A 15,689-nucleotide genomic window follows, 5' to 3' on the forward strand; every position below is an offset into this window, starting at 1 on the left:
ATTTTTGCCGGTGGGATGTCATGTCGAGGAGATTTGTCACCTGTGGTAGTTAAGATTTATCGTGGGCGACTAATCTCCCTGTGTGCCCCAGCCCTTAAGAGCAGACTTTATGAACTATTACACTTGAGAACTAGAATTTGTTACACTTAGATTAAATAGGTTCTAACAACAAATTATTTACAAAAAATAAACATAAACGGAGTAATATATATGGCAAAATAAATATTTAAATTAATGTTAACACTGTCACATTTATTCCAATAAATATACAGAATTAACCAAGCCTTCTTTTGGTTTCATAATACATGTAATCTTATTTTAGGGTTTTAAAATATACATTATAAACCCAAGGACAGCATTTTACATAAAAATACCACCTATATAAGACAGTATTAGCTAATAATATAGAACAGAATGTACATAGCAATCCTTTTTCCCTTCCCTAGAAATTAAAGTGTAGAATGGTATGAAATAAAGTGTTTTTTTAATGAATTTCTGATGTATATTTTTGATTTATCACAGAAAAACCCATTTATGTAGATCAGTAAGGAAGCATGTTACAGTGAGATGCAAGAGCTTAAAAGACAGGTAACTGAAGGCAAAATTATGCAAAATTGGGGGTATCAAGTTTTTCTTTAAAATCATCACAATAATTATATATAAGTGTATTATGAAAATTAAATTAGGCTTATATAATTCTGGTGACTGTGCAAAGCAAAATGTGAAACTGGCAAACAGACTTTTTTCTTCCATAGTTATTCAGAACTCAGAACTATAACACTGTAGAATAAATAGGCAATGTAAAATATCAATAAAATAACAATACTTGGTGATATTAATACCTAAAGAGTATAGGTTAAAGCATAGGTCTGTTTTTCTCAAAAATTGGCAACTAAATGCCATTAATTATTTTTTCTTGTAGAAGGCTCACACACTATTATTCAAAGTCGTAAATGCCATGAATTGTCTTTAATCACTTCTTATAACAGCTTAATATCTATCTTTAAAATGCCTATTTGTGCCATAAGCTTCAGCTTCCCTTATCTATGGAGAAGAATTTTGAGACAATTTCTGATTTTTTTTTTAGCTGATATTTTTTTGAAGATATAAATTAATTCTGATGGCTCTCACTGAAATCAGTTAGCAGCATTAAATGAATGCTTAATCTTGTGACTATCTTGAGGTTTAATACATGCAAATAAAGAAGCACCGGAACTTAGTGGTTATATGAAATGCTTTTCATAAAGATCAGTGTATTGAAAGCTTACATAGTTGCCTCTAAAATGAATAGTCTAGCCAGTGTTTATACTCAGCCAGACTACACACTAACTAATGTTAATAAGAAAAAATTTAAAAAGGAACAAAATGGAATCAAATAACAAGATACCTTCAAAAAAATATATGCCTTAACTACAGAAATGCATAGAATATTGTGAAAATGGTCAAATGATGTATTTCCTTACATGTCTATGTAAATTCCTTTAGGACAAACCTTAAGGATCACCAATATGAGTGTAACTAGAGCAAACAATGCATCATATTTGTAAATCTCTTTTGAATGAGTTTTGTATGAGCATTAGTTTGTTTACTGTCCATCCGCAGTCCAGTTAATATATTTTACAGAGTTAAAGGTGGCCAGTCCTTCACAGTATCTGACCATTCATTCGGGCCAACAGCACAAGCGATTGTAACAGCAGGAAGTAGAGAGGAGCTCATCTGTCAATGCACCATGCACTGGCCAACATAGTACATCAACACATGAAAATTTTAAACATGCCAAATAAATAAACTGATGCTATCCATGGTACTTAGATATAAGTCAGGACTGTATTAGCATCATACATGAACTAAAAAAATGTAATTAGTACATGTACAGCCAATTTAAGACATAATAGGTGGTAGCAGGAAAGTGTACAAATGTAGAAGAGGCTGGACTGATGTATATCTACTGCTAGTAGTTGAAAAGCATTGGGGAGGGGGTGCCAAAAGCAATTTCTGCACATATAACATGCATTTTATTCTAAGTTTCTATTCCAAGTTTTATCCCCAGCCATAGTGTGTTTGAGGATGCTCTGTGCCACCACGCTAACAGCAAAATTTGTAGTATTAGATCTGTGCCAGTATTTGGCACTGGTGACACCATGCCCCCCAAATTGGATAAAACTCATCGCAAGTCAGTAAATAAATAATGTTAAATGGATTCTAGTCTATGGTTCCTTAACTCTTCAGGAAATACAATTGCGCTCCATGTAGTGATTTTCTGATTACTATGCCTGTTTCAAAAACCATTTTAACCAACAATAAATCATGTCTTGCATAACATTTCTAAGGGCCAGATATATTATGGGTGTAAAAATGTCGACAAAATTTGCTACACATCGCCAGGTTTAGCCACAATAAAAACAGTGTAATTTTTAATGCAGTTTTTCTTAGAGTGACTTCCACCAAAACTTACACAGGTCTAAGTAGTGTAAAATAACGGCATAAAATAAAACACACCTTTATAAGTTTACCATTTATTTTACACAGCTTTTTTTGCCAAATTTTTACACAGCATAATAAATAGGCCCTCTATGTGTATACTGAAATAAAACTTTTTTCCATGCTGAAATCGAGGATATTTAAAGTAAAAGTGCAACACGGGAGACTGTTAAGTCAGAAAACAAAGACAATAACTCAAGCAGAACACAGAGCAACAAGCGCTGTATACAGCAGGCTGTAACAGCGGTCTGCCCCACAATAACACCTGAGCCTACAATTTGCTCTGGTGAACAATGCCAGACAGAAGAGGTGAGAGTTTCAAAAATAGTCAGCAGTTTTGCAGAGTTAAATGAAATGTTCTAATGTGTTTCCTTAAATGAACCGCTTAATAGTAAATGTTCTACCTTTGAGAAATGTCTTTCTGCAGATAGGGTCAGATTTAGTTAATGCAGATATGAAATGTATTTCTATGTTTATAAATACTTAGATTGTTTGTCTCCCTAAGAAGTAGAACTGTGTAATCAAAAATTAAATCTATTATCTTACGAAATGAAGAAATAATATAATTTAAAAATATAAGTTATAATTGCAATAGTTTGAAATACAACCATATGCTTGTTTGAAATACTGTGCCAAATAATGATGGGGAAATTATCTAAAGAATTGAATTATGTGCTGCTGGCAAAACTGGTGATTATTTTTGCCTTTGTCACAGTGACATTCCATCCGCACACAATTGCTGTGGTGCTTTAAATCATACTTACATTTGTTAATGTCATACTCAAAGAAAACTATTAAGAATTCTAATTTTAAGATCCAGTTATGATGTCACTGTTGGTTGCCCTTTTATAAAAATGTTTCTTATATACTTGAAGGTCCAAACACTACAGGATGCCTCATGTGCCTAATGTTAGCAAAACCAGCATCAAATCATATCTGAATATGCTCATGCCCTGAACACCTTTAGGATAGAGTCAATTTCTACAGTATACATGATTAAAAAGTCATATAGAATAACACATATCAGTGACCCAATATAGACTGAATGGAGTGCAATGCAACATATTGTATATGGCTTACAAATATATTGGTTACACATTAAAGGGACAGTATAATTGTAAAACTACAATTTAAGCCACAATAACAGCTGTTTAAATGTATTTGCACATATGCTTTTTGTTAAAAGGCACAATTTATACCAAAGAGAAATGTGTCTCTGAGAACCACGCAAAAGTCTCTGTATGTGCCTAGACATATTCCCCTATGACTGCTGCTATTCCAGATGATGTTTAAGTGTAAACATAAACTCTCACCAGGGAACACCACAAGCAGTAGTTCCACTCCCTAGCCTTGTTGCAGTACAAAATTATTCTGCTTTGCCCTGTCCATACCATAGATTAGGTTATCACTGTGAGCCTCTACTCTCCCGCTCACTGCAGTGCCTGAAGCTGGCACTACTGTAGTGGACATGAAAATGGAAAGACAGATGCTGGGTGAGCTGGCTACCACTGTGGCCCTGGCTTGACTTATTTTCTTGGAAGGCTGAAATGGAGGATGGGATATTACAGTAGTTTTCATTATGTATTTATACATTTTTTCTATGATATTTAGGATTACAGGATAGTCTAGCTTTAAACCAGTCATGTATTAAAGGAAAAGGAAAGGTAAAAACTAAGTAAGCTTTATCAGAAGGGTCTATGTAAATAATCCATAAACACTAACATAATTGTCCTCAGTGAAAAGAAACACCACATTTCTTTCCTTTAATTATGTACACATGATCGTTTGTGTCTCTCTGCAAAATCCTTCACAGTAAGGAACAAGCCTGCTCAGTTTGCTCCTCTCTCCCCTTCCCTTTTCCTCCACCCCTGCACTCTCTGCTGAAATCTGGCTGAGAGCTGTTCTAGGCAGCAGCATGCAGGCAGAGAAATGATATCAGACCAAGCTAAAATGGCAGCTGCTATCTTAAACAAACTGAGAGAGCTTTTATGGCTGTTTACTGAAATACGGACAAGCATTCTGCAGTGTTTGCACAATTGTGACTAATCGATTGGTAATAAAATGCCTCAGTAGCTTGCCTTCTCCATTAAGTATCAGAGGCAAAAGGAAGCTAAAGTTAAAATTTGAGCTGTTTTGTTGCAGTCAGACAACAACACACCAGCAGCTGTTTTGCTAACAATGGACTGAAGCTCCTCTGGCATACCTTTCAGTGACATCTTTAATCTATGCGTAACAGAGACCTGACTTGTCAATATTACCTTTTCCTCACTGCTGATATTGCGAGTGGCTGTTCTCCAGGAGATACTAGGAATGGGATCCCCAGATGCCTCGCATGTCAAAGTGATCTCATCCAATTCCACCGCAGTTTTATTCTCCACATAGGTGATTTTTGGTTTAGCTGCAATAAAACATTTAAAATGAATAAAAATGTGGGAAAAAGGAAAAACATCAGTAACACAATATATACAAAATGCTGATCAAATATCACAACCCTTGGGAACATTCTTCTGCTCCTTTTCATGGCAGACATTTCTAAATCATCTGCCTCCCTTGTTGTGAACCACAACTCTTAGCATCCTCAGTTGAGTTTGCCCAGCTGTTTTGTAGATTCCTGATTTTTTAGAGTTTTAAAGTTTGACTATTTAAACATTTAATAATTTAGTAAAATAAAAGAGCATAGTGTGTATACATCCATGTACTGATCTAAGAAATACAATGTAAAAATGCTCAGGTATTAGATCTATAATGAAAAAACTCATTTGCTATATAACTCAAAACTACAGCAAAAGCATTTCTCAATACTTATTTTAGGACTGATTTTCTCTTTTTCTGTAATAAAGCAATACCTTGTACTTGATCCTAACTAAGCTGCATAAATCCATATTTGTGGCAAAACAATTAAACTAAAAGTTTTATTAGACATGCAAGAAAACTGTCCATTGAAAATTTTAGTGACCAAAACATCAATTAATGATTCACCAGTGAGAATGCTGATTACCAGAACTATGACAGATGTCTTGCTGTTATCTTACATACAGAGTTTATTATGTCATTTTTTGTTTATTATATTACACTGTAATGAAGCATTGGGACAAAGGAAATACTTGTTTAGGGCTAGCAAATATGTGTTTATTGCTTCCATCTCCAATTGCTGGAACAAAGAATATGGAGCCAGATCCTTTGCATAATGATGCAGTTGCTGGCTATGGACAGCTTTAAAAATACAACCCTGATGTTGCTGGACTATAGTTTCCAGCATGCCTTAACAATATGTTGCATTATTCAGGATTTGTAGTCCAGCAACACCTGTGTAAAGTGTGGTATTGTTTAGATCCCCCTTATGGGAGTATGTACTGTGTAGAACATACTACATTAAACGCATCTACAAATAGTTAAAGAAATCTTTATCACATTGGTTGTTGCTAGTACTGTAATCATAAACAAGCACACTTAGCTAATCTCTGCAATTTTGTACCGTAAACTTTTAGAAGAATGATGGCTTCGGCCTCGCCAGCTTTGTTGTTGGCAATGCAGGAATATTCTGCTTCGTCATCCTTTCCCACACGATAGATTGTCATTTCTGATTTATCTTCGTTAAAACTGATTTTTTCTTCTCCATCCTCAATTGGTTCGCCTTTTCTGTAGCCAAAAGTAGATATCATAGTTACACACACAATAGTAATATAAAAACAATGTATTTACACAGAGGCATACGTTTGCAGGCCCAGGCCACCTTGCATAAAATCATGGGTCCCAACTATACATATATTTGTCTGAAGAAAAGTAAAAGTACAAAATGTAAATTGATGCTTAGAGCAAAAAATGCATGTGAGTTAGTAATTATTGTGCAATTATTGTGTCTTTTGCTGGTGTTAATGTAAGTGTAATAAACAGTGACTATATAACTTGTGTTTTTTTAAGTACACTACAGTGTAGAGTTTCAGCACTGCCCTTTTGTGGTAATACTTTATATTGATAGAGATAGATATAGACAGACAGATGATAGATGGATAGATAGATTAGATAGATATAGATAGATAGATTAGATAGATATAGATAGATAGATGATAGATAGATAAATAGATAGATAGATAGATAGATTCTAATACTTATTTACAAGATTAAGTCTGTTGAATTTGTGTCAGCGACATATTACTGATGTAAACATCCCAGATAACAATAACACAGTGCTCTTACTTTAGCCAGCTGATTTCAGGATCTGGAAATCCATCTGCATCACAGCTTAAGACAACAGATTCATCCATATTTGCAGTAGCATTAACTCTTATCTGCCGAGCCTGCACTGTTGGAGGAACTATGAAGAGAGAGAAAGACCTTAAAGAATATTTTTTTTCCAAATGCCGTTTTCATTTCCATCACTCTTACAGAACACTATGTGTAAAACTACTGTATAATATTTCTACCAGTGTAATGTATTTATTAATTCATTGCTTCTACTAACACTGTAAGTCATTAACAAAACATTTTACTCCTAATAATCTGTATAGGTGGGATATAAACATAAAACAACAAATAAGAACAAATTTATCTCAGAACACATGCTAGGAGTTGTGATAGAATAATAATATATTTGTTAGGCCATGGTCACATAGGTCATAGTTATCCATTACAGCTCAGTTTCACTACTAAAACACGCAGTTGATGTTGTTAGAGGCCCTGAGCTGGACTGGGAGCACTGATGTTTCCATTTGTCATCTGGTCATGCAACTCTGCCACTGATGATCACTATATATACTGTGTATTTTTTTCGTAGCTTGCTGTATTATTTACTGTTCTGCCCCAGTCACTTCTATCATTCATGAGATTACTTTAAGTTTTTAGTTATTCATCTGTTTTATTTGACATCATTCCATATCTCACCATTTACTATAACATGGATGTCCTTATAGTTTATCTCTCCACGTGCCAGTATTCGCCCTTCGCATCGATAGGTTCCTTCATCTGTTTTCTTAACTCCCCTGATTTGCAGGTAATTGTTGGACAGGACAACAAATCGTACTGAGGACAGAAAATAAAATTGTAGCTGATGGATTGTAAAACAAGTGAAAGCAGGAAGGATAGGAGAGGCAATACTTTTGAAACAACTTTGTCGAAAGTCAAGGGGAAAATAAACAGGACTTTGTGGCATAACATACAAATATTATCTATAGTATAGTGGGGGGTTTTTTTATTTGTTATTTTACTGTTTTTGTGAATATAACCAAATTTACTGGCACACTGGTAGCTGGTTCTAATTAATGTTGTAAGGGAAGCAAACTACCACAGAGATTATTGCACAGAGATTATTAATGTAATATGCCTTTATGCTAACTACAGGCAGTGCAATTCTCATACTATATAAAGCGATGCAAATACCCACACAGTTTGGTGCATTTTTAACTGCTATGGTTTTACCTAAATAATAACTATGATAATGAAATAACTTAAGGGTTCATGTAGTAAAGAAATGTAAAGCTAAAAAAAGTGTGTGCAAATTCAAGTGCTATTCCATCTGCCAAAATCACGATCAAATTTTGTAGCAGTTATGAGAAGTGCAATATGAATTGCAGGTAAATAAGCACAATTTGCACCTAAAAAGGAAAGGCTGGCACATGCACATAGAAGGAAATAGGAGTCTCAATTGCATGCATTTCGAGTACAGCAGAAAGCAAACAATGGAAAGGAAGCCCTTTATTTATATCCTGGTAAACAATTATTAGGTACATGGTTCCCTTGCACCCATAAAGCATAGGAACAACCAGTAGATAAGTGGCCAGATGAGTGAAAGTATGCATCTGTGTTGATTAACAATCAAGCATGTGCTAGAGTATGGAGAATACTATATACTAATGGGCTGTAACAGTGGATGTTCTGAATTGCAGTCCAGATAGGTATTCACAAAAGTATTATATATATATATATATATATAATACTTATTAAGTTGTCACTTAATACAATCATACAGTACTGTTTACCCTCATCCTTACCATCTTTTTTTAAAATAACATCTTTGCCTCTGTGTCGCCAAGTGATGATTGAAGGGATGGAGCTTGAGACATCACAAATTATGACTGCATCTTCTCCCTCTATAAACTCCTGAGGAGTAGGTGCATTTTTAAAGGTCAGTTTCTCTGAAAATTGGAAAGTAGGGACAAATAGGCAGTTATTGCAATGGGTAAAAACATTTTTCAATACAATACTTCTAAGGAGCAGGCAACCCCCCCCCCCCTTCCAATAAGCCATTGCTTGATGGTTTATTAAGGAGACAATAAGTAATGTGGCAAGATGCTTTAAGCTTTGTAGATCCTGGGGACAAACTTCATTCAAGGCAAAATAACAGAAAAAAAATACAAATAATGCATTGTAATATCCTGAGTAAACATAAAGGCTTGCCATGGATTCTTTTATATATATTTTGCACTGAATACAGCAATACAATCAATGCCGCCAAAGAAGAGTTCTGATCATGCTTACGATAAATTTTGAGATTAACGGTGCCTTCAGATTCTCCCTCTGTCTCGCTGGAAGCTACACATTTATAGATGCCAGCATCTTGGCTGCTGACATTGTAGATGGTGAGTGTGGAAGTATAGCCATCATTTTTCACTACAGAGATTTGCTGTTGGTTGAGGAGCTTCTCACCAGCTGGGGAATACCAAGAAATGTCTGAGGCTTCTCCGCTTACTAGTCAAAAGAAATGGAGGGAAAAAAGATGAGAACTGTAAAAAAGCAGTGGTTTCTTTCTCTTTCTCTAACTCCCAACAGTATACCATCCCTTCGTATCAAAGATACACATCCTCTCATCATTCCTTCTCTTATGAGCGTTATTTTACAGTTACCCATAAGTAACGAGATGTAAAATATCCCAGTATTTCTGATGTATGTACCATTCATCTACCCCTTAAATATGATTCTTACTGTAAAAGGGTACCACGGAAGCTGGTTCTCTGGTGAGGTTTATTTAGTTTTTTATATTCTAATTATGTAATTAGGAAACTTGGAAACATTTTTCCTATATAACTATTAAAATATCCCCCCATTCCAGTCTTACACTTGTTAAGTGGACACATGATACAATACTAGGTCAAAGACATTCAGAAAACATATTTAATTTTATCTTTCTGGTAATTTATTTCTGCAATACATAGAATACACCTTCTCTGCATAGCTACATTTTGCATTGTGGATTTTGCCGTAAAAAATATTCAGAAGATGCAGAATGATTTCTAACATTTTCTTTATAGCTTGTTTTGGACCAGAACATTATGGATTAAAGGACAAGTAATCTTAGGTTTTCACAAGGTGATTGCTTCTTTCTGGGAAAAAATGCACCGGCTCTGGAAAATGTCTAAGTAGTACTGCTCCACCACTGTACAATCATCTGCTATTGCACCAAGGGCTTTAGTTTGCTGTTCTCTGCCGACAGGGAAAGTGATAGTTGTTGATAAGTACCCTACCCTACTCTTCACCATAGAATCACCTAGTACTGCCTGCCAACCAGTCAGAAGGCAGACACATTCATATTTCAATTTTGCCAGTCAGGCACCCAATAACATTTACACAGGTGACATTTTTTGATGTTCTAAATATAATTTAAACTAGAGAATTCTGGATAATTTTTTTATCTACTTCTTAGCTTTCTACTGAAAGTTCCCACTCACAGCTACTAGCTTTTAGAAGGTTTTTCTCCAGTCTTCAGTTTCACCACCTCTAGTTACTTAAAGGGTTAATTCAACTTTAAATTACCTTTTAGTATTATGTGAAATTCTGCAAATAGTCTTTTTTTTTTTTTTTTTTAATTGTGAGTTTTGAATTATTTTGCTTTTTGTTAAGCAGCTTTCCAGTTTGTAATTGTAGAAGTTATCTTGTTCCTAGGGTTCAATCTACCCTAACAAACAGGCAGTGGATGAAAGTAAATGAGAGATGGGAAAATGCATATGAGAGGGCTTACATAAAATATCAGTAGGGAAAATTAACATTAACAATAAGATTTTAACATCTCAGAACAATAGTTCTTTGGCTGCTGGGGTCAACAGACAGCTGGAAAAAAGCACAAGAAGTCAAATCATTTAAAAAGTATAAAAAAAATTGAAGACAAGTTAAAACAGGGGTAGGGAACCTATGGCTCGGGAGCCAGATGTGGCTCTTTTGATGGCTGCATCTGGCTCACTGCCAAATCTTTAGTAAAAAAAAAATAAACTGAGGGCGTGGCCTGCACTTGGCGGATAGAAGACGTGTTCTAAGCCTTAAAACGCATCTTCTATTCGCCCAGCGCAGGCCACGCCCTCCTTCGCATCCGGCACCCTACCTTGCCCCTGTGCTCGGCAGATAGAAGACGTGTTCTAAGCCGGATGCGATGCAGAGGAGGGCGTGGCCTGTGCTCGCCGGAAAGAAGACGTCTTCTATCGGCCGAGCACAGGCCACGGCCTCCTCTGCATCGCATCTGCATCCAGCATCCTTGGGACCCACCCTACCTTGCCCCGCAGCATCCGTGGCCAAACATATTGTATGGCTCTCATGGAATTACATTTTAAAATATGTGGTGTTTATGGCTCTCTCAGCCAAAAAGTTTCCCAACCCCTGAGTTAAAAAGACATTCTATAACATACAAAAAAGTTAACTTAAGGTTGAACTAACTCTTTAATTGGGAAGTTGTACATTGTGTCTATTACCAAGAATCCTTGACATCTGCTATTTTCTAGATAAAGGTTTAATTTGGTTCACCATACTTTAAGGCTACTAAAAAGGACTTAAACATTAAATAAAGTTAATAGGATGGATTTGCCACCAATATGGATTTATGCAGCTAAGTTAGAATCAGGTTCAAAATACTATTTACAGAGAAAAGGGAAGTATTAAAACAATATAATTTTTTGCTTAAAAGCTCACACAGACTTTTTTCTCAGTGATTTCCCCCCCAAGATCTTTGTCCCCAGGTGGCTGTGGGTCCAGTTGACATAATGTGGGTGCCTAGTACAAGCCATGCAGCTCCCACAGGGCTGGCACAAGAGGTAGGCAGCAGAGGCAGCTGCCTAGGGTGCACAATTCACAGAGAGATTAGAGAACAAATGAACTACTGGCAGGGAAAAAGTGTTTTTAAGTGTGCATAGGAAGAGTTGGGGGAAAGAACAAACTAAAGGACATCCAGCACCACATTATATAACCACATTATATATATGTCACTGATTTTGAATGAGATAGTCGAGGGGGGTCACCAGGCCAAGTAGCGCTGTCTTTTGCACAAATACTACTTCCTATACTAACCTACACAAAGAACAAATAGCAAAATAGGCCCTAGAAAACCCCCCACAATGCTGTTTCTATATTTTTCTTTGGAAAATGTTCAGCTTGCTTGAATAAAAGCAAAACAACCTTGCCCTCATATGTACTTTTAGTACAATATATTTTTTTCATTCACTATTCACTGATTTACAGCAACACTTCAGGGGCAATAATAAACTGTTTATGAATAGCTATACACACAAAAAAAAATTAAGAGAAATGGAGCATTTACCTTGACACAGGAAGAATTTGGACTCCCCAAGGCTTATTTCTCCTTGATCTGGAACGATGGTCACTTCCAAAGCCACTAAATTTAGGGGGGAAAAAAAATTTAAAAATTAAAGTTTTCTGTTGTTTAGATTAAGTAATTTATTAAAGGCCTACCATTATATATTTGGAGATAGAAAAACAAATATAACATACAAATACACAACTGTAAATGTTATATTTTTTGATAGTACAAACTATCTTTTTTTTGTATTGAAGTATATATTTATACAGCACTACTTGTATACACAGCACTATATATTTTTACAATTTTTAATGTGGTGTGTTAAGAGGCACAGTAGGAATCAAATAAAGGACATGTAAAGCCTACATTTGCTTACAATGTTATCAGTTGGGCAAGTCTCCCCCACCCAAATGGCATCATTTGTACTACATATATCCCCTCCGCTTGCACACATCACATTTTCCTAAAGCAAATAGCAGCTTTCACCCAGTGGCCATTTTTACTCTGATACATCAGATACATTTAAATCTGCAAACAGCATACACACACAGACCCTTATTCACTGATTAAATTTTTGTGCGTGGGTTTTACATGTCCTTTAAGGTATAAAATACATGTTAAACAATGTATAATTTCTGTTGTTGTTCTTACTGAGTACTGGGTACTCCCATGACTGATCAATGAATGCTCAGAGGTCTACAAAGTATTGATTTGGCCACTGTTGAGCATTGTGTGATTGGACAATGTTACTAATTTAGGAACATATTTTTGAACATTTGCCTTAATTAATACTCTCGGTATTCAGTCATAGTTTAGTGCAATCTGCCCACGCATGAGGGTGGCCCATTTTTACAGGTCTGACCAATTTCCCTTTATACTGAATGGTTGGGTAACTATGTGAATTGTGGGTGCATGATATTGCAATATATCCGCTCATGTGAAACACGGGAGAGACTGAATCTCCCCAATCAACTTAAATGGGATCTATTGTGAAAAAAATTAATATAAGCTTCATCATACAGAAATAAGAAACTTTCTATATGTAACCGATTCTGTATCGTTTATGAAAGTGAGGTTATTCTTCCCTGCCCCCCACTCTCAGCATCTGTTGTTCTTTGTTCTCTCTTCATGCAAGGGGTGGTATCAGATTTTGATTGACAGGGATAATACAGTCTTTGGGGTTGTTGCATCTTTTTTAAACAACTGGCTTTGGCAGAAATCCTGTTTCATTACATACAGCATGTGTGCCAGAGTCAGTTATTTTGTTAGATTTTGTTTGTGCTGGAGTCGGTTATTTAAGTAAGCTCTAATATATCTGCTAGGAAAAGAAGCCTCCATAAAAGATGTTTTAGATCTGCCTGTCAATCAAAATCTGACCCTGACTTCTGCATAAAGAGAGAATGAGGACAGACAAGTTGCTAAGAGGGAGACAGTAAAGAGTAACTTCATTATTTTAGAAACGGTACAGAATTTTAAATTTACCATATTTTGAAAGTTTAATATTTCCACAAGACAAAGCTTATTTTACATTTTATCTTTTGTGATAGTTTCCCTTTAACTATGGTGCCTATGTGGCCAAACACACACAAGGTCACAGCCACAAATTTTCATTAAATTAAAAAAATATATATGTTACCATGTTATACTTTGTGGCTGCTTTCACCACTGCTGTCACATTGCTGTCAGTCATACTGCTTTGGCTGCCAACATACAGCATACAGCCCCCACAGCAGAATTGTGGGGCAGGTGAACAAAATACAGAAACATTCATGAGCTTCAGGGAGGGACCAAGGTCCTGAAATAGGGACTGATGAGAAGGGGAGGGAAAGGACATAATCCCTGTTATAAGGGGGTCCAATGGACAGATGAATCTTTAATGGTCAAATGGTTTTATGTTAGAAAATTATGCTACACTGCTTTATAAATGACCTAAATATAGCCTCTGCATTGAAATTTACATTTACACGTTAGGGAAATAAAAGTCATTACTTTCAAGCAGAAAAGAAAACCATTAAAAATAGGTCAAGGTGACTGTATCATTATAAGCAGCATGTTTTCCATACACCATAAATGTAAGTCCTTCTTAGTTTTTAAACAAATACTTCAGTCCAAACTCTTTTTCCTTCTAATATATCTATCACAGATTAGCTACACTAGACAGAGACACATACTCACTTCAAAATTACTTTTTTTCTGAGATCCTTCTATGTCTTTTTGACATTAATATTAGAAAGCCCATTATGCCCCCTCCCCATTTCTTAATATAAAGTGACAAACCAATGACAAGAGACTCACCTCCCCACCTCTTAATAAAATGTGACAAACCAGTGAAAAATAACTCAGTATCTGTCAACCTATTTTTCCAAAGCAGTACATTTCTTGTTGAAAATGGAACAGACAACCTCTATTTTAACTGTAATGCTACAAATATGACAGTGGAATAAGTTTAATAAAGTATCTGACACTAGGAAAGTCATTCTGAGAAGGAAAATATTTAGAAGAGGACAGTAGCAGTGTCAGCATCAGTTCCCCCTAGAGCACAAACTAACGGCAGGAATTACCATGGTAACAGCACCCTGACTTAAATGTTCACTGTGCACCTATTCAAATCTTAAGCAAACTGCCAGTAAAAGAAAAAGTTCATCCAGTCCAGTTTGAGTGCACATTTCCACCTCCTATATTTAGATCAATTCCCTGTTATTAGATTTCCTTTCTTTTAATGAAATTAAAAAAAAAGCTGCAATTTCCATTCTTAGTCCCATTATCAGGAAAAAAAACACTCCAATGGCTTTATAGGCATTTATGCATTATTCTGAACACAAATATTTTCTATTCTGCATTTTTATTGACCTGAAAGTGAACAAACACAGGGGTTTCTGTGACAAATGGCAAATGGAAGTTACAACATGCTGAGCAGCATCCCAGGAATGGCAGTCCTGCCTCGGTAGCTATTGAAGGCTGGGGTATGTGTGGAATGCCAGCAGTGTTACAGAGCAGGTTACAGTGTCAGATCCAAAGAACAAATGGTGATTACCAAGTACAGTATTAATGAGAGTACCATTAAAATATGGGCCGGGGGAAAAACAACAAAAATCATATTTTTTTTTTACCACAGAATAAAAATGTTTGCTTATTATAGCAAGACTGCTGATCTGATGTGGTTCTTTTAACCTTATTTTTTCTTTGCTCCAATTTTCTGTTTTGGCCACTGGAGTGCAGTATTACTATGGCAAATGTCTTATTTTATAAAATAAAGAATATGGATCCTTTGAAGCTCAATAGTGATGTAGCCTCATTATGGATTTACAATGCAAGAGCCAGCAGAATCTGTATGCAGGTGATAATGCTTCCTTTAAACATGCACACATTTTACGCATTATTTTGCAAAACTGTAACTCTTTAAATATTCTTCTAAAAAAAGAACACATGTGACAAACAAAAAGAAGACCTTTTCTCATTACCATCCACTGTACAGTCAGTAAATGTGCCTTTAATCTGTCAGATATAGTGCTTTAGTGTTTGCTGAAAACATATCAGCATACTACACGCTGCTATGAAACCAGTCATCCCTTAACTCATGAGTCAACCTATTTTCACCAAATTGGAATATATATTTCAGTAAATATTGCCCTTTTACATCTTTTCCCTTAATCCACCATTTAGTGATGGGCTGTGTGCTCCCTCAGAGATCACA

The 15,689-nt window shown here is 35.7% G+C and overlaps 1 protein-coding gene across 8 annotated transcripts in view; it reads right to left on the reverse strand.

The window, feature by feature from the left end:
- Positions 1 to 15,689, reverse strand: part of ncam1 (neural cell adhesion molecule 1) — a 151,638-nt gene that overhangs the window by 57,584 nt on the left and 78,365 nt on the right. For all 8 annotated transcript variants that reach the window (XM_018095957.2, XM_018095959.2, XM_018095958.2 and 5 more), the window contains exons 2-8: positions 11,996 to 12,070; positions 8,956 to 9,165; positions 8,469 to 8,612; positions 7,363 to 7,500; positions 6,679 to 6,796; positions 5,957 to 6,120; positions 4,740 to 4,879 (exon numbers count right to left, since the gene is read on the reverse strand). In XM_018095957.2, the coding sequence (XP_017951446.2) occupies positions 4,740 to 4,879; positions 5,957 to 6,120; positions 6,679 to 6,796; positions 7,363 to 7,500; positions 8,469 to 8,612; positions 8,956 to 9,165; positions 11,996 to 12,070 (989 nt within the window). The remainder of the gene's footprint in view (positions 1 to 4,739; positions 4,880 to 5,956; positions 6,121 to 6,678; positions 6,797 to 7,362; positions 7,501 to 8,468; positions 8,613 to 8,955; positions 9,166 to 11,995; positions 12,071 to 15,689) is intronic.

This window comes from Xenopus tropicalis, chromosome 7, assembly GCF_000004195.4.
Source record: "Xenopus tropicalis strain Nigerian chromosome 7, UCB_Xtro_10.0, whole genome shotgun sequence".
Classification (NCBI taxonomy): Eukaryota; Metazoa; Chordata; class Amphibia; order Anura; family Pipidae; genus Xenopus; species Xenopus tropicalis.